This window comes from Lynx rufus, unplaced genomic scaffold (assembly GCF_022079265.1).
Source record: "Lynx rufus isolate CCGP_SWC_20201006 ecotype Redwood Valley unplaced genomic scaffold, mLynRuf1.p SCAF_1, whole genome shotgun sequence".
Classification (NCBI taxonomy): Eukaryota; Metazoa; Chordata; class Mammalia; order Carnivora; family Felidae; genus Lynx; species Lynx rufus.
In genome coordinates, this window is record NW_025814823.1 from 24,625,856 (window position 1) to 24,643,665 (window position 17,810).

General features: G+C 47.5%; 1 protein-coding gene across 6 annotated transcripts in view; it reads left to right on the forward strand.

Annotated features, from left to right (window-relative positions):
• The first annotated feature begins 638 nt into the window (after positions 1-638).
• RUBCNL (rubicon like autophagy enhancer) overlaps positions 639-17,810 on the forward strand; it is a 39,140-nt gene continuing 21,968 nt past the window's right edge. Inside the window, exons 1-4 of one of the 6 annotated variants that reach the window (XM_047079887.1) lie at positions 639-709; positions 13,195-13,800; positions 16,629-16,711; positions 17,443-17,653. In XM_047079887.1, coding sequence (XP_046935843.1) covers positions 13,287-13,800; positions 16,629-16,711; positions 17,443-17,653 — 808 coding nt within the window. In that variant the 5' untranslated portion in view covers positions 639-709; positions 13,195-13,286. Of the gene's footprint in view, positions 710-970; positions 1,520-11,234; positions 11,536-11,702; positions 11,862-13,194; positions 13,801-16,628; positions 16,712-17,442; positions 17,654-17,810 lie in introns of those variants that run through there. The other 5 variants (XM_047079885.1, XM_047079873.1, XM_047079889.1 and 2 more) reach the window with 5 other exon arrangements.

Below are 17,810 nucleotides of genomic sequence, written 5' to 3' on the forward strand. Positions count from 1 at the left end.
CTCGCTTCCAGAGGACTAGGTGATGAGTAGGTAGGACGGAGGTTGCCAGGGAAGTCGCAGTCGTGGGGCTCCGCGCGGAGCAGCCCGCTGAGGTCACGCTCGGGGGAAGCTTTAGGTCTCGGTCGGGCGCGTAGATCTCTGTGCGGACGAATCCCGAATACTCGGCAGGATCACGCGTTCTCTCAGGCAATTGCACTGAACGCCAAATACCGCTGTCCGGGGGAGGGGGTGGGGTGCTGGGAATTCGCGTCCGCCAGGTCTGCGGGCATCTCGGTATTTCAACCCCAGAAAGCGCGTTTGCAGCTCAGCCCCCCCCCTCCGCTCCCCCTAGCGAGGGAACGGCGTGATTTCGGGAGGGAACGCTGGGGGAGGGGAGCACGGCGGCCCCCGGCTGTCCCAGCCCGCGTCACCCGGCTCGGGGGTGGGCGGCCGAGGACACGGCCGCGGCGGTGGGGGCAGCGCGGGGGCCGCAGTTCCTTCCGGCTCGCGTCCTCTGCGTCTCCTCGCCGGCTGCAGGCCCGGCCGCGGCGCTTCGCTTCCTCGGGGACCTTCTCGGATTGCTGCGGTGGCCCGGGATTTCGATGGGGGTGGGGTGGCGGCGGCGTGGCAGCGTCTGGGCGCCGCTTCCCCCTCCTCGCTCCCTCTTTCCGCCGCGGTGGCGCGCGCCCGGAGCCCAGCGAGCCGGGAGCCGACGCGATGCGCGCACCTGGTGAGCGGGGATGAGCGGGGGTGAGCGGGCCGGGGGCGCGAGGGGCGCCGGAGGTGGGTAACGCCGGCGCGGTGAGGCTGCTGCAGCGGTGAGGGGGGGAGGGGCGAGGGGCTCCGGAGAGGCGTGCGCGAGCTCGGGGGCACGCCGCGGCAGGGGCCGGGCAGTGCCGAGGCCCCTGGGCGAATGGAGGAGGGGTTGCTCTGCAGGGGTGGCGGATTTTTATGGAATCGACCTGGCAAAAGGGGGCGACCCCGTGCTCGGCTTGGATCCGGAAGGCTCAGGAACGGAACCTCGAAGACACTTCAGCGCCGGGCGACGGTCAGCGAGCCCAAAGCCTGCGCCCTGCGTGGCCCCAGGCACCGCGCTCCGGGCGCGCAGGCTTTTCTCGGTTCCCCAAAAGCGCGCGCACAGATGGCGAAGGCCCGCGGAGGACCCCCTCCGCACACACCCAGCCCTATGTATGGATGGCTGGTGGCCCAAACCCATAAACTTTCTGTTACTTAACCGAGCTGGGTTAGTGAGCGCACGGCCGGTTATGTGGTCCCCAGCGCCCACCGAGAAGTCCACCTGCTGACACTGCGGCGGGGAAAGCGGCGCTGCACCCCCACCCCGCTCCAGCCTGCCGGTGGCCGCGGTGAGGTTCGCCACCCTCCTGCCACATTGATACCGTCAGCCTGGAGAATGTGGAGAACCGCCGGAAGAGGGGTTATGTAGCCCGAATGGGAATCAAGACGATAAGGAAGGGGTATATTCCGGAACCGTGCTTACTGTGTTACTGCAATGGCACTTGGAAGGATCTCTGAACTGACGGTATGTTGGGAAAGCGCAAAGGACTGAGGGTCTGCAGCCTTGGGTTCCGGGGACTCTGTCCTGAAAGGCTGAGTAGCAGCAGTGAGGTCTGGGCAAGTCAGGAAACCTTGTTTGTGTGAGAAGCAGCAGGGTGATCCCTGCCCTACCTCACTGGACGGTAACTGGAGGAAGAGTAGGGTTTTGAAAAGCAGAAGTGTGGTTTCTATAAATTAAGGTATCACCACATTGCTGCGCACACCTCCCTCCTGGCCGCCAGCAGAACCTCGTTTGGAGCAGAGGTAAGGCAGCACCTTCAGGGTAGTGCGGGCACTTTCCCGCTTACCTGTCCACGATGTCCGGGTGTGGCTGTTCCTCAGTGTTTCGTTCAGGGCCCTCTTGAGAGCAGTACTGCCTGACGCTGCGCATCAGTGTGACCTCAGGGTTCAGGAACTGTGCCTTCCTCATCTTCTTTAGGGCCGGAGGGAGATGCTAGGCAAGTTGATGAAAACCGGTCGTGGCCTCTGGGGGTTAGATTTGATTTGAGATGCTTTTCATGACTCTGAAAACATCCTTAGCCTTCTGAAGTTGGAGGTCGTGTTTTCTGACGCAGGGAAGACTGCCAGCACCAAGGATAAACGTGCAAGAATAAGCGTTTTAACTGGAATGGTCTTTAGAGGAGGATAAGCAAAGAGGTCAAGAAAGACTGCGTTGCTCGCGAACACATTCTCCCCACCTGTCTGAGGGCACACAAAGAATAGCTTTGCCAAATTTGAATAGTTTCCCTTGTTACTAAATTTAGATTCGTATTTCTCATATGGAAAGGAAAGAGTCACATGGTTGGTTGCATTACTGTTAAAATTGAAGCAGTTCTTTTTAAATAAGCTTGTCAGGGCGCCTGGGTGGCTCAGTCGGTTAAGCGGCCGACTTCGGCTCAGGTCACGACCTCGTGGTCCGTGAGTTCGAGCCCCGCGTTGGGCTCTGTGCTGACAGCTCAGAGCCTGGAGCCTGTTTCAGATTCTGTGTCTCCCTCTCTCTCTCTCTGACCCTCCCCCGTTCATGCTCTGTCTCTCTCTGTCTCAAAAATAAATAAACGTTAAACAAACAAAAAAAATTTTAAATAAGCTTGTCAAGCCTTCCAGAGATTATAAACATGAGCAATAGTAATGCCTGTGTGTCATATTGTATCCTTTCTAAAGAGATAAGTAAGGTGTGCAAGTCAATATTACCAAGACCTCTGATTGTTTTTGCGTTGTCATTTTTTTTTTACCATTTACTTATTTTTGAGAGACAGAGCTGTAGCAGGGAAGGGGCAGAGAGAGAAGGAGACACCGAATCTGAAGCAGGCTCCAGGCTCTGAGCTGTCAGCACAGAGCCCGACGTGGGGCTCGAACCCATGAACTGTGAAATCGTGATGTGAGCCAAAGTCGGAGGCTTAACTGACTGAGCCACCCAGGCGTCCCGAGTTTTCATTTTAATTAAAAAGACTTGAAAGATGACTCATTTGCAAAGTTGGGAACTAAAACTAGGTCTCCTTAATTGTGCTGTCATACATTGAAGTCTAAGTCTGTAAAATTGCACTTATGGTGATGATAAAGCCAACTTTTATGGAATAGTGTCTGTCGGACTGAGATACGCATGTGTTACAATTCGTTAAGTTCTCACAACAATCTGTAAAAAAAAAACTGAAGCACAGAGAGGTTAAGTGCCTTGCCCAAGGTCACACAGCTGGTAAGTGAGGAATTTCTCAGATTGGCATAAAAATTATATTTGATTGGGACTCTTTTTCTCCCCCCTTAATTTTTGTGCTGTTGTATCTTACACATACAGAAGCATGAGGGTGAGATTGGGGGGCTCTGGAGCAAGGTTCCAGGCTCCCAGTGCTGAGCTTGCTGCTCAGTTGCTGTGTGTGGTCTTCACTTCCTTTTCCTAGGCCTCAGTGTTCTCATCCACAAGATAGTAATAATAATCCTATATTGAATGATGCTTTATTTCTCACGTGTGAACTGTGAAAGGGAAATACTGCCGCAGGTAAAAGGAAGTCTCAGAGGCAGGTGTTTTTGTCGTCGTTAACAGTAGGCTGGAAAATGACAAAGGAGAAGCAGCTGAAATGATCTACACACTTAAATGTGATCTGCTCAACAACTAATGTTTGAAAATTCCTTAAAAAAATATTTTGGTTCAGGGGCGTCTCGGTGGCTCAGCCGATCAAGCGTCCAACTTCAGCTCAGGTCATGATCTCATGTCTCATAGGTTCAAGCCCCACATCTGGCTCTGTGTTGACAGCTCAGAGCCTGGAGACTGCTTCAAATTCTGTGTCTCCCTCTCTCTGCCCCTCCCCAACTCGGTTCCTCTCTCCCTCCCTCTCTCTCTCTCTCAAAAATAAATAAACACTAAAAGAAAAATTAAAAAAATATTTTAGTTCTGTTCTTGGATCCTTAGTTTTACATTTACTGAAAGAGATAAATGTAAATTGGACCTCAAAGTTTTGGGGGCAGGTAACCTTGAAAAGCACCCATGGCCAACAGGTGCTCTGCTCTAGTTGATTTCAGGTGATGAAGACTGAAGGGCGGTGCGGGATTCTTTTTAATCCTTAGGCTCCTCTACATTCTCTTATTTCAACAATCTATAGTGGGTCAGGAAACAAGTGTCCTGGGAACATATGTAAAGTACCTCCCTATTCTTTCTTTCTTTGGAAGCTGTTTTTAGAAGACAGCTTTTGGGACGGCTATTTTACATACAGTAGGTCGGGAGACTTGAGCTTTTATTTATGCACATTTTAAGAGTGTTTTAAACCGTCAAATCACTTGAACTGTCCTATGACATCCATAAAACCTGTTCTTTGTTTTGTGTTGTTTTTCCTGCTGGCTCACTCTTCGTTTAAACTCGGTCTCTGTGGAGATTTGGGCCAAGGTCACTGACATTGCCAGCAGCTACTTCGTGCTTGATAAACTTGGATATTCTCCAGAAACGTTTGAATCTCTGAGATTTAAAGGTCTTTCCTTCATCCCTGTGCTGTTGCGGGTAAGAATGTGAACTTGGGAGCAAGACTGCTTGGGTGTGCAACGCTCCCATTTATTGGCTGTGCCTCGGGTCTGCATCTGTAAAATGAAAACAGTGTTATTGTATCTACCTCATAGGTTGTTAGAGGGATCAAGTGCGTGTGTGTGTGTGTGTGTGTGTGTGTATAGAAAATCTAGAACAGTGCCAGGCACCTACTAAACTGCATGCAAGTGTTAGTTATGAGCCGATGACGATGGCTAAGATAATAGGTGAGTACTCTGGAGGGAAAAAAAATAGAGCAGTAAATGAGGATAGTGTGCACCTTAGGGATGCAGTTTTAAAAAGGGTGATGAGGAAAGTCTCATTCCAAAGGTACTTTTGAATAAAGATGGCGGTGCCGAAGACTATAGAGGAGTGTAGGGGAGGGGTGCAGAACGGTATAGAGGTGTAGGGATGTAGAGGTAATAGATAAGGAGGTCAGAGAGGTAACTCAGGGACACACAGATATTGCAAGTGTTGAAGGGTTTATTTTTGTTTGTTTGTTTGTTTGTTTGTTTGTTGGGACCAGCAGAACCTCCCTCATGGTACTGGTTTAAAGAGAAGGGTGGGTGTCTGACCTCTGGGTGTAGGGTCTGGGAACCGGTGCCCAGTTACTGGTTGCCATCACATTGATGATGTTGTCTTTACCAGTCCTTGGTTTCGTTTTTTTTTTTTTTTCTCTTTTCTTTTTCTAGATAGTTCTGCTGTGGCATTTTCACTTCTTCCTCTCTCTTCTCTATACCTACTTTAGGCACACATATTCAGTATGCCTCTTATTTGCTCTCTGTTTCCCCTTTCAGCTTTCAGTACCTTAGTTTGCAGCCTGACTTAGAGCCTGCGCTCCTTCCATCCCTCTGCCCATGCACACCAGCATTCTCCCGGCTTCCTAGACCTTGTTTGAAGAGAGATGGGTACTTCCTCCCATCTCATTTTTTTTTCTTTGGACAGCATTATTGAGATTGAGATAGAATTCACATAACCTGCAATTCACCCATTTATAGTGTACAAGTTAGTGGCTTTAATATATTCACAGATATGTGTCCTCAGTGTCACGGTTGATTTGAGAACATTTAGAACCTCAAAAAGATACCCTGTACCCGTTAGCTCTCACTGTTTATGTTCTCATTCCCTCCTCCCCACCCCCCCCAAAAAAAACCCCACTCATCTATGTTTTGTCTGTATGGATTCGCCTATTCTGGACATTTCATAAAAATGCATCTGTAAATATGAAATATCTTTTGTGCCTGGTGATTTCACTTAGTATAATGTTTTCAGGGCTCACCCATGTCGCGGTGTTAGTACCTCGTATTGTGGCTAGATAATACCGCATCGCATGCAGCCCCACACTTGGTTTACCCGTTCATCAGTTGATGGACATTTGGGTTGTTTGCCCCTTTTGGCTTCTGTGACTGTTTCTGCCGTTGACATTTGTGTGCAAGTTCTTGCGTGAGCACATGCTTTCGTTCTCTTCGCTATATCCTCAGGAGTGGAATTGCTAGGCCAAATGGTAACTGTATGCTTGACCATTTGAGGAACTGCCGGACAGTTTTCCAGTACGGCTCCCCATTTTATTTGGCCCAAACGTGGGAACTTTGCCATTGTTCCAATGCAGGTCCCTATGCTTACTTCGGGTAAAGTTTTGAATTAATGTTTTTTGTAAGTCTTATTCAGTTATGTGATGTTCGTGTGTAAGTAATTTTTTGTTTGTTACTGTTTTTTTAAATATTTTTTAATGGTTTGTTTATTTTTGAGACAGAGGGAGAGACAGAGTATGAGCAGGGAAGGGGCAGAGAGAGAGGGAGACACAGAGAGGGAGACACAGAGAGGGAGAAGCAGGCTCCAGGCTCTGAGCTGTCAGCACAGAGCCTGACGCGGGGCTCAAACCCACGACCCTTGGGATCATGACCTGAGCTGAAGTCAGATGTTTAGCCGACTGAGCCACCCAGGTGCCCCTGTTTGTTACTGTTTTTTATATAAAAGGTTTTAAGTAAAACATTACTTGAGTGGTGGTATGTACCTTTAGGTTACAAGATGATTTATTAGAAAGCAAGAACAAAATGTTATGTTCATGAATTTTTACATTACATATTAGTATACCTGTGCCTCTGTAAGGTTTATAAATAAATATTGGAGCTGTTTGTACAATGACTTTTGTTTTTTACGCAAATAGGTGTAATCATAACGTTCTGGGCACAACTGTTCTAAAGACATGGAATCAAATATAGTGGTGTGGTTCTTAATCCTTGGTTTTGTGACAGATTTAGTAGGAACGTTCTTAAATTTACATTGCTAACGAAATTGGAAATATCCCAACTTCAGCCCCAATGATGTACATAAATAGGAGTGGAAGGAGCCTTGGATCAGGTGTCAGACTTTTGTTTTTTTGTTCTCCTGGTAAATTACTGATGGTGAGGCCTTGGGCAAGCCCCCTAACGTTCTTTACGTCCGTTCCCAAATTGGCATAATACCACCTGAAACACTCCGCGACAGTGGTCACTGTGACCTACGCGGTGACCACAGGAAGTTAGTCATTTGTGTGTCTTAGGCAACCTTGCAGTTTTCTCAGGCACATAGCTCGTGTTCCTTGGTCTTTGCCTTCGTGGGGTCTTCCCCGGCGAGCCTTACCCCGCGCATTTGTCATAATTGCTTTCTGTCCTTCCTCCGTGTTCTCCTGACGGCGGACCTTCCAAGTTAAGGGTCACTGCCAAAGTTCAGGCGGGCAGGGAGGAGTCCATGTGATGCCACCAGCCTCATTGCTATATGCCATTGCAATAGAGCACTGCTTCCTTCCTGGTGCTGTTAGTGTTCGAACACAGAGTTCAGCATGTGCCGTGGTGAGGGCGCAGCCGTGTGAAAACGGCAGTTGACTCTGATGGCGGACCGCGTTGTGGAAGCTATGGAGTCGCGTTACTGGGCCTCGAAAACAGTTGCTCTTCTGTTTGATAAGTGATGGTTTGAGTTTCTCAACATCCTTGGGGGTGGGGGTTTGTCCAAACGCAGAGCCTGAAGGGAAGTAGATACGGAAAGATGGGGAGAGGACCGGGGAGCTTTGTGAACGAGACACCGTCCATGCTCTTTGCTCACCTGCATTTCGTTACTACTGAGCATGCTCAGTAAGCCGCCTTAAAGTGGGCATAAACGAATTTTACCCTTTACCCCCAACTCTCGTTTGTGATTTCTGTTCTCTAGCTTCCTTTATCCTAAGGAAACAGTTGAACAGAAATTTTAGGTCGTGATCTCCAGCTTCTTCTAAAGGTTGACATCTATTCTCGATTTTCTTTCCTAGGCGACAGAAATAACCAGCAGAACCATTCTTAGGTACTGTTGGTTTGTTCATTCGTTCATTGTATTCACACTCAATGCGTGTTTGGTTGAACACCTATTATGTGCCCCTGTTCTAGATTCTGGGAACAAAGCAGTGTCCAGAGTACAATTTTTTTTTAAAACTGTTACCCTCAGAGATTTTCCATTCTAGTGGGTGTTCGCGTTTGAGGCTAAATACAATGGGGATTAATGCCAAGGAGTAAGGAGAAAACCAGAGGTGGGAAGCGGGGCGGGGGGTGGGGGGAGAGGAATTACTGACTGGGGCAGTTGCCGTGACATAGGGTGACCATGGAGGCCTCACTGAGGAGGTAACCTTTAAGATCAGTCTTCAGTGCTCCTAATCATGTATACAGTTGGTAGTTAGTGCTGGGGCAGAGAAAATCCTAAATCTGAAATCTGACATGCTTGTGTCTGTTCATGGAGTCACTCTAAGATTGTTAGGGGTATTGGGAGCGAAAACTGCTCATCTGCATCAAAATTCTGGCTGCTTATGGTCTGAAAGATGTTAATGAGGTCACTGTAGAGGTCACGGTGGCTCATGCCCAACCGAGTCGTCCACCCCTTTGGCAAAAGCTGCATCTCTGCAGTCAGTATTGTGGCTCTGAGCTTGTCCTCATTATGCAGTCGTTCGTGATGGAACCACTGACTTTGATGGGCAGAGACCCATCTAGAATGACTTGCCAGGGGGAGTCCAGGAATCTCTCTCTTGTCTAGGACCTTTGCTGCCGTATATATGTTAACTAGTGGTAATCTGGCCTGTGCTCACCCTCAACAGGAAAATCACAGTAGAAATGATGGTAAGCTTCGTAATCTTCCTTTACAACGTTTTGGGAAGGGGGCCTGGGTGGCTCAGTCGGCTAAGCGTCTGACTTCGGCTCAGGTCATGATCTCTCAGTTCGTGAGTTCGAGCCCCATGTCGGGCTCTATGCTGATGGCTCGGAGCCTGGAGCCTGCTTTGGACCCTGTGTGTGTGTCTCTCTCTGTACCTTCCCTGCTCTCATTCTGCCTCTCTCTCTCTCTCTCTTAAAAAAAATAAACATTGGGGCGCCTGGGTGGCGCAGTCGGTTAAGCGTCCGACTTCAGCCAGGTCACGATCTCGCGGTCCGTGAGTTCGAGCCCCGCGTCGGGCTCTGTGCTGATAGCTCAGAGCCTGGAGCCTGTTTCCGATTCTGTGTCTCCCTCTCTCTCTGCCCCTCCCCCGTTCATGCTCTGTCTCTCTCTGTCCCAAAAATAAATAAACGTTGAAAAAAAAAAAATTTAAAAAAAAAAAAATAAATAAACATTAAAAAAAATTTTTAAGTGTTTTTGGAAATAGATTTTAGCTTTGTACCTAAGCCTTGCTAATTCAAAGGACGTCATTTATCACAATGGGACGCATTTTGGGAAGATTGTCAACCACTGCTTACACCCATACTACCTGCCGGCCGTCGGTACTGAAATGTATGAATGCATAGGTTCAGTCACTGTCTTCCCTCTGCCGGAATGTAAGCTGTTGGAAGAAGCACGGACTTCTTTTGCTCCAGCGCCTCCAAAACAAAAACAGTGCCAGTCATGTAGTAGTTGCTCAATAAATATTTAATTGATTACCAGACGACAAGCAAGGTGACAGTGAGCCAAAACACCCTATGATGGTATTTCATGAATTATCTGTTGCCCCAAAGATCAGGCAATGGCGATGTGGACCCCCGGGGCTAGGGCCAGTGCTTTGTTTCTAACCATGGCTCTCTCCTGTGTCAGTCTCCCTCTCAGAGAGGCTCATGCTCCCGAGTGACTGTCCAACCTGGCTTGCCATCCTCTCTCTGCCGTGTCTTTAGACATGGCTTTGAATCTCTATGGGCCTATCCCAGCTCTAAAATGTGCTCGTTTTATAACCTGGAAAAGCCAACACCTGCTGGTTGTTTGTGTGAAACAAGAACACCTTTCTAGAAGGAAGTGGAGCAAGCACCGCTTCTGGAAATCACTTTTGAAAAGGAAGTCTGTTTTTGCTCCGTGCCGCTAAGTCAATTCCGTATGTGGGAGGCTCATAAATAACATCATTCTTTGTGAACCGTTGTCTTTAATCTGTTTGTAAAAAACACAGGAATCCCTGCCACTTGTCACTGGTTTGAGCCTGTACATTTTTTTTTTATGTGATTTCACGTCTGTAATCATCTTCCCCCCACAAGAACAGCTATGACATGTAAAGAATTGATGATAGAATATGACTCGTACAGCTTCATTCTCTCAGAAACAATGACGTTATCATGAGCTACGGACTCAGAACTAAAAGTTTAGCGAAAGAAAACTAATAAAAAGCAACATGAACAAAATTGCTCATCGCTGTATATTTTATAACTGCGAAAAACTAAAAATACGTTCCCGTCCATAGTCTGGCGAAGTAAATTATGATCCTTTTATACTATAGAAAGTGGTAAGATAGTTGAGTGATATACACCCTCAAGAACTTGAGAGGAAAAGAAGTTTCATTATAGATTTTGTCCAGTGTGAGCTCATGTGTACGTATAAAAGAGAAAAGAAAACACATCTTCTGATCTGCCATATGTATGTTAATTCATAGGGAAAAGTCTGGAAGGGATGAAGTGGTTCCCGATGTCATTTCTGGGACTGAGGTAGGATTGGCAGGTTTGGCACAATGTGAGTGCTTCATCCACTCTAGGCTTCTGTGTTTTTGCCGTTTCATAAAAACACAGTCATGGTTCCCATTTGTAATTGTGATACTCGGAATTATTGGAGGGGAAAAGACGTGTGGCAAAGAGAAATTGGGGCACCAGGTGAGATTTGAGGTCTGGAGAAGGAAGACGAAGCACTTCAGATGAATTCTGACAATTGCCACCACATCCCATGGTATTTTGTGAGCAGTGATTTGGAGCTCACGCAGTATCGTGCAGTATTATATGTATACCATATACACACACGCACACATACGTATATATATGCATGTATATATACATCATTTCAAAAGGTTTGACCTAGGATGGAGGGCCCCCACCTCAAGAAAACCCAAAGAATTTAGTACAGTTTTCACATGTACCTTCTTTTGGTCTATTTGTAGATGTTGAGAAAAATGTCATATCTTCAGGAAACATGGATTCACTTCTATCCTTGTACAAACAATTCTGTCACAGTAACAGAGCAGTTGTATCTACCACGGAAGTCTTGTCTCTAGCTCACGATGTTATTTCCACCGTTGAATTTGCTCTTTCAGTCCATAAGTTTATTGAGGTCCCGCGTGCAGCCATCGGACCTGGCAGAGAACAGACAAGGCCCCATGTTCTTGTGGAGCTTATCGGCAGGGGGGGGGGGCTGTGGGGGGGGAGGGGAGTGACAGTGAGGAGTGGGAAAAAAATGAGGAAGTGAGACTACTAGGGTGAAAATTAAGCAAGGTGATGTGATAGAGAGTAACTGGGGAACTACTTTAAGAGAGGTGGTTAAGAAAGACTTCTTTGAGGAAGTAATTGATAAACCAAAGCATATGCAACAGGACAGGAAGGAGCCAGATGTATGATCAGTTGGGGGAAGAACGTTCCAGGCAGGGGGACTAGAACAGCAGCAGTAGGGTGGGCGAGAGCTTGTAGCACGTAAGAGTTTAGTGAGTGGTTGGGACTTAGGGAGGGTGGACAGAGATAAGTGAGAGAGGTCTGCAGGATGGGATCATGTCATGCCTTAAGGACAAGGTAAGGATTTTGGATTTTATTTCCAGAGTTGATGGGAAGCTGGTGGGGGGGGGTGGATGGTGATTAGGGGAATGACATCTGATTTACGCCTATTTTTTAAAATATTTATTTTATTTTTGGGAGCGCACAAGCCAGGGAGGGGCGGAGAGAGGGGGACAGAGGATCCAAAGCAACCTCGGCTCTGACAGGCTTACAGCAGCGAGCACCGTGTGGGGCTCGAACTCATAAACCGCGAGATCATAACCTGAGCTGAAGCTACCGACCGAGCCACCCAGGTGCCCGGTGACTTACACTTAAAAAGATCTCTCTCTGCGTACCTCTTGATTGTAAGTTGGCCAGAGATGAAGCAGCAAAACCCACTGGAAAGATGGGAGGAGGCCCGGGTGGGAGAAGATGGTGACTTAGATTAGGGCAGTAGCTATAGAGCTGAACTTGCTAATGGATTAAAGATGGAGAGCTAAGGAAAGGTAGGATCAGAGAGGACTTCCAGAGTTCGGGCTTTAGCACCTGGGAGGTGTGGTTCCTGAGATGGGAAAACTAGGGAGGAGCAGACTTGGGCGAAATCAGGGTCTGTTTTGGATGTGTCAGGTTGTGGTGCCCCCTGGATGAATGTCAAATAGGCAGTAAAATATCGTAGCCCATAGTTTGGCGGGGCGGGGGGGGGGGGGGGAGGCGTCAGGAGTAGGGATCCAGGTGCAAGCCATCTGGATACATAACGGTGGTATTTAAAGCCCTGGAACTGGGGTGCCGGGGTGGCTCAGTCAGTTAAGCATCTGATTTTGGCCAGGCCATGATCTCATGGTTTGTGAGTTCAAGTCCTGCATCTGGTGAGCATGAGCCCTGCTTCTCTCTCTCTCTCCCTCTCTCTCGGGCCCGCTCTCACTTATACCCTGTCTCTCTGTCTCTCTCTCTCTCAATAAATAATAAATAACTAAAGCAAGCCAGCCTTGGAACTGACTCCCAAGCCTCAGCTCACCACCTTGTAGCCCTGTTCTCCGCTCTCCCCTTACGCTAAGCTCACCGAAGCAGACCACTTTCATTTCTTCCTCTTGCTGACCTTGCTTGTGCTTCCAGGGCTGCTTGGAGCCTCCCAGGGTGAAGGACAGTGGGAGCAGTAGAAAGTCGCGGGCTGGGCCAGTGACTACGGGGGCCAGGGTGCTTCTCTCTTATCATAAACTAAGTTCCGTAAAGCAAAGTTTTTAGTGCTGCGAGTTGCCCTCAGTTTCACATGCCACTTGTCTGCTTTGTTGAAATACAAGCACAGACTAAACAAAAATAAGGAACTGTGAAAATGTGTCTTTACTTCCGAATGGTATTCCCATTTCGGGTTTGACATTGAATTTCGTTGGAAGAATGCACGGCTGTCTTTCACTTTTATCTGTCGTATCAGCAGTTTGCTTATATGACTGTGTCCTTGTATAAAAGCAGTCCTCGTTTATGCCCTGAAAACCCTTTCCTATCCTGATGTCACGCCTCGTGTGTTTGCGACCAGTTTTATTGCTGATTTGTTTGTTTATTTCTTGTCAATCCAAGTGGAATTTACTGTATGGTACAGAGCGAAGTACAAACTTATTTTTTGTTTCTTCTCCTCAAAAGATTTTGGAGTTTACAACTAGGACTGAGTTCTTATTTACCTCGAATGATTTTTGCTCGTTGCAGGTAAGCTCTCTGGACCCCAGCTGGCCTCATGGTGAGTTCAAGGCCCTAATCCATTAGTCCAACGGAGTTCACGCCACCCTGAGCCTGGAAAGATGGTGTCACAGTCTATGGGCCGGCAGGATTCTCCTGTGCACCCTTGGGAAGGGGTCAGCAGTGACCCTGGTGACGTTGAGGATTCGCCCAATCTCCTGGACACTGACCAGCCTCCTTGCAAATCAGACGTCAGGTTCATGAGGCACAGAGCTGCCTGGATTAACCCCCAGTGTGCGCAGCAGCAGCTACAGGATTTGCCCCCTCAGGTGCCGACAGCGGGGAACGGTGGGAACCACTTTGGAAGGGATACCGCCTGTTCCCTGGACCCTTCACCGTCGTCCCTTGGGGACTCCATGGTGGAGACATCACTGTCCAAGGATACTGCAGACTCTGCCTGGGGCTCCGGTGACAAGAGCAGCGACTTCTCTTTTACCTCCAAGGGAGAGCAGGCAGTGCTCCCAGGAAAGTCTCCTCAGATGTCTGTGTTCACAAGCTCCAAGGCTGCCTCCTCATGTCCGGAAGCTGACAGCGCTTTTTTGAAGCCTTCCCATCTGACAGCTTCCGCTGATGAAGGTAACTTCAGTCGGGACTTGCCTCATTCTTGTCTGTTCACACACAGGCTTTGCCTTGGCCTAAAGCCTGTCTTACCGTCTTTCTCATGAGGACAAAAGTCCTGGCTTTCCACTCTGATTGGAGGCCAGTGCATTAGCTCATTTAATATTCTTCAGCCCAGCTACCTGGATGCCTGGATGGTCACAAAGGGTAAAAACAAATATTTCCACTCTCCTTCCATAGCAAGATGTCATCTTTGCTCAGCTCAAGTGGTAATCCATGCCAGCTGCCATCTTTGAATGGTGTGTGCCTTTGGTCCAGCTCATGAAGTTGCTGGCAAGGGAGAGTATTAGAAGTGCTCTCAATCCAGTGTGGTGGGAGAATGTGTTTCCAGACAGACTGGGCTCCATTTCACACTAGTGCTTTCGTAGGAGATGAACTCACCTCACCTACATTGACCTGGACAGGGTGTGACTAGAAACTAGGCAGATTTAAAAACACTAATCACAATTTCCCCAAAGACTATACAAAACCGTTTTTTTTTTTTAACTAAAACAAGGGCTTGCATTGGTATGAAGTAATGCACATATTCCTAAATAAGATAATGCATGCAAATGCCACTCAAGAGTCAGTAACTTCTCTTACTGCTGTTACAATTTGTGGCATTCTGGTTTTTTAATGTTTATTTTTGAGAGAGAGAGAGAGAGAGAGAGAGAGAGAGAATGAGCGGGGGAGGGGCAGAGAGAGAGACACACAGAATCTGAAGCAGGCTCCAGGCTCTGACCTGTCAGCACAGAGACCGACGTGGGCCTTGAACTCATGGACTTTGAGATCATAACCTGAGTCAAAGTCGGATGCTTAACCGACTGAGCCACCCAGGCCCCCCATTGGCAATCTAAATTTTTAAAAAATATATTCGTCATGTTGTATTTGTGTTAATTTATATTCTTGTTAGAGCCCTAGTTCAAAGAGTCAATGAAATTTCTTTCTTTCCTAGCAGTCTGAACACTGCTGGCCTGCCTGTGTGTGTGTCTGTATGTAGCCATTTATTTATTTCTCACTAGCAAGAACCACCCCTCCACCTTTCCTAAAATATGGGGTTTCTTTGTTGTACTGGAAACACTTTTGAAAAGCTGAAGATGATGACAGTCTTTTAACATATTATACATCGCTTAAGAACAGCAGATTTTGGACGGTCTTAAAATGGGGTCATTTTGAAAGAAGAACCAGATTTGAGCAAAATGACACGTTCTACCGGAATTGGTTCCGCAATTTAAAGTTATCCTGGGGTTTGTCTTTCTCCCATAAAGAAAACAGGTACCCTGGCCCCTTTGTCCACAGACAATAGCCCCCAGCAATTTCTCTAAGTACCTTTAAAAACCATCTTCACCTTGGTAGGGGGATTCATCCCATGGGAGTTAAAAAAAAAAAAAAAAAAGGAAGTCCTGAGTGATCTGGTCTTTCTTTGCTGTGGGACAGCATTGCAGAAAACAGGCGTTTACTACTAAGACACAAGAGTTTTCCTATGACTGCTGCATCACAAATGATAGCAGCACACTTTTCCTTTTCTAGATAATGTGGTAGAGAAAGGCCCTCCCCCACCCCAGCCTTTAAGAATTTCTTGAGGCTGGAAGAAACAATCCCACAGTTCCTTTTTTCCTTGCGTAGGATTTACACATTTGTAGAGCACATTCACATGCCTTACCTGCTTTAATCTCCTAAGAGGTAATTATCCAGTTTAAGGCACGAGGACATTTCAAGGCAGAGGCACAGCCAGCTGGTAGAGAGAGAACTGGAACTGGAATCCTCACTGTTTGATTCTTCTCTGTCCTTTTTCTTCTATACTCGGGGTCCTAACACTATGACCCGCAGGCCAGATCCAGCTGGCCTCCTGGTTTTACAAATAAAGTTTTGTTGATGTTGCTCATGGCTGCTTCCTCACTCCGGTAGCAGAACGACATAGTGCAACAGGTGGCCCTCAGATCCTGCAATATTCACTCCCTGGTCCTTTGCAGACAATGCTCACCCACCCCAGATGGATCCTGAAGCTAAGAGATTCAGCGTCCTTCATGGACCAGTCCCTTTCTTGGAGAAGAGACAGGGGATTGGGTGATTGCGGGCATCTCTGTCTGTCCCCCCGAGAGCTGTCTGATCATCAAGACATCTGTAACATTTTGTTCTAATTTAGCAGGTTGGGATAACCGAGCTCTTGAGGCTCTCACAGAAAGACTTTGCCTTAAATGCTCCAGGAAGAAATCACATGACAGGAATCATTTTGTTCTGATGGTGTTCCTGCCGGTAATGGAGTGGCTTCAGGGGGCAGAATGGATGAATCAGCGGAATATACCCTCTGTGGTTTCTTCTTGTTATTGGTCTGGAGGAAGACCATTTTAGAGAAGCAATGCTGGCCTTTCCAAACAGATTATCTCTCTAAACAAGAAGTTTGGGGTCAGTTGCAGTGCATGGGAGAAGTGATCCTATAATTCTTAGGACCCTGCTTCTAGACTGTTCCTTCTGGCCCTTCTCCATCTCTTCTAGGTAGTTTCCATGATCCCCTCCTCTTTCTACCCTCTCCTCCTCACTGGTCTCCTCCATTCCAGTGGTTCTCCCATCCCTCCTCTGAGGATCCCTCCCAGTTTGCTCCAATGGGCTCCTGTAGAAACGATCACCATAAAGGCAATATCTGCAAAGCCTACCACCGGGAGGACCTGTCTTCTTCTGGCACCCTAGTGTATTCTAGAATTCCGTTAATTTTTAAAAAAACAGGTTTTAAAGGCCACTGCCTAGAATTGTTTTTGTTTTCCTTGAACGTCTTTTTCTCCATTTTTAATAAGTTGCTGCCTTGGCAGGTGCTGTTCCAGTCGGTAGAAGAACCACTTCTTTGAATTCCTTCTCCCCAGAAGCATTCTTGCTCCCTGTCGATGTAGAAAAGGTGAACACATTTTTTTTTCTTTAAAACACACACACACACACACACACACACACACACACACACAGAGTGTAAATCCCTCAGATAGTGTTGTTCTGATTTAAATCTGGAAACTTCACTTGATGAAGGATGGCAAATAGGTTTCGTTTCAGCCTTTGGCTAGCACAGGCCACCAGGAGCTAAGGAGGGCTCTGAGGCAGCCCCTGTGCCCAGCTGGGAAGTTTTCCATGATTGATGCATGGGTCTACCATTGGGCCATGCACCGTGTGGGGTGTATATCACAGTAAATTCACCTTAGCTTGATTTGGGTCTCAGTGGGCTAAATTTGATGTGTCTGGAAGATATGGGCTGTACCTCATGTGATAACTCAGTTAAATGAACATTTAAATTTTTTTTTAATGTTTATTCATTTTTAAGAGAGAGAGAGAGAGAGACAGGGTGTGAGCTGGGGAGGGGCAAAGAGAGAGAGACACAGACTCCGAAGCAGGCTCCAGGCTCTGAGCTGTCAGCACAGAGCCCGACACGGGGCCTGAACTGAAGGACCGTGAGATCATGACCTGAGCCGAAGTCGGACGCTCAACCGATTGAGCCACCCAGGTGCCCCTTAAATGAACATTTATATTCCTGTACGTTAACTCTGCTTAAATACGGCGTCTTGATTTTCAATTTAATACACCCTCAACAAAGAACAGTTGGTTATGCTTGCAATTTAACTGATAGTTACTTTTCTGCAGGAAAATGCCCACTTTTACGTAGCGGATATGATGATAGCAGCCATGGAGGAAATAAAGTGTACCATCCTCGGTCAACAGCACACACAGAACTGGAGCGTAGAAGAAGCCAGTGCGTCGCTCGGGAATGATCAGGCGGACCCCGAAATGGCCTTTTATACGAGCATAAAGCAGGAACCTGGGTCTTCCGATTCTTCTGACAGTGGCTACGAAGGCAAGTGGGGCAAATCAGAGAGACTTTGCGCTGTGTTCTTGACATACATCTCTTTTCCTGTCACACCCCGAAGTATGTCTTCAAGTCTTTTGTCTAAAACGTCCTGAATAACCATCATCCTCACCATCTCTGCCGTTTGGGCTCGGCATCCATTATC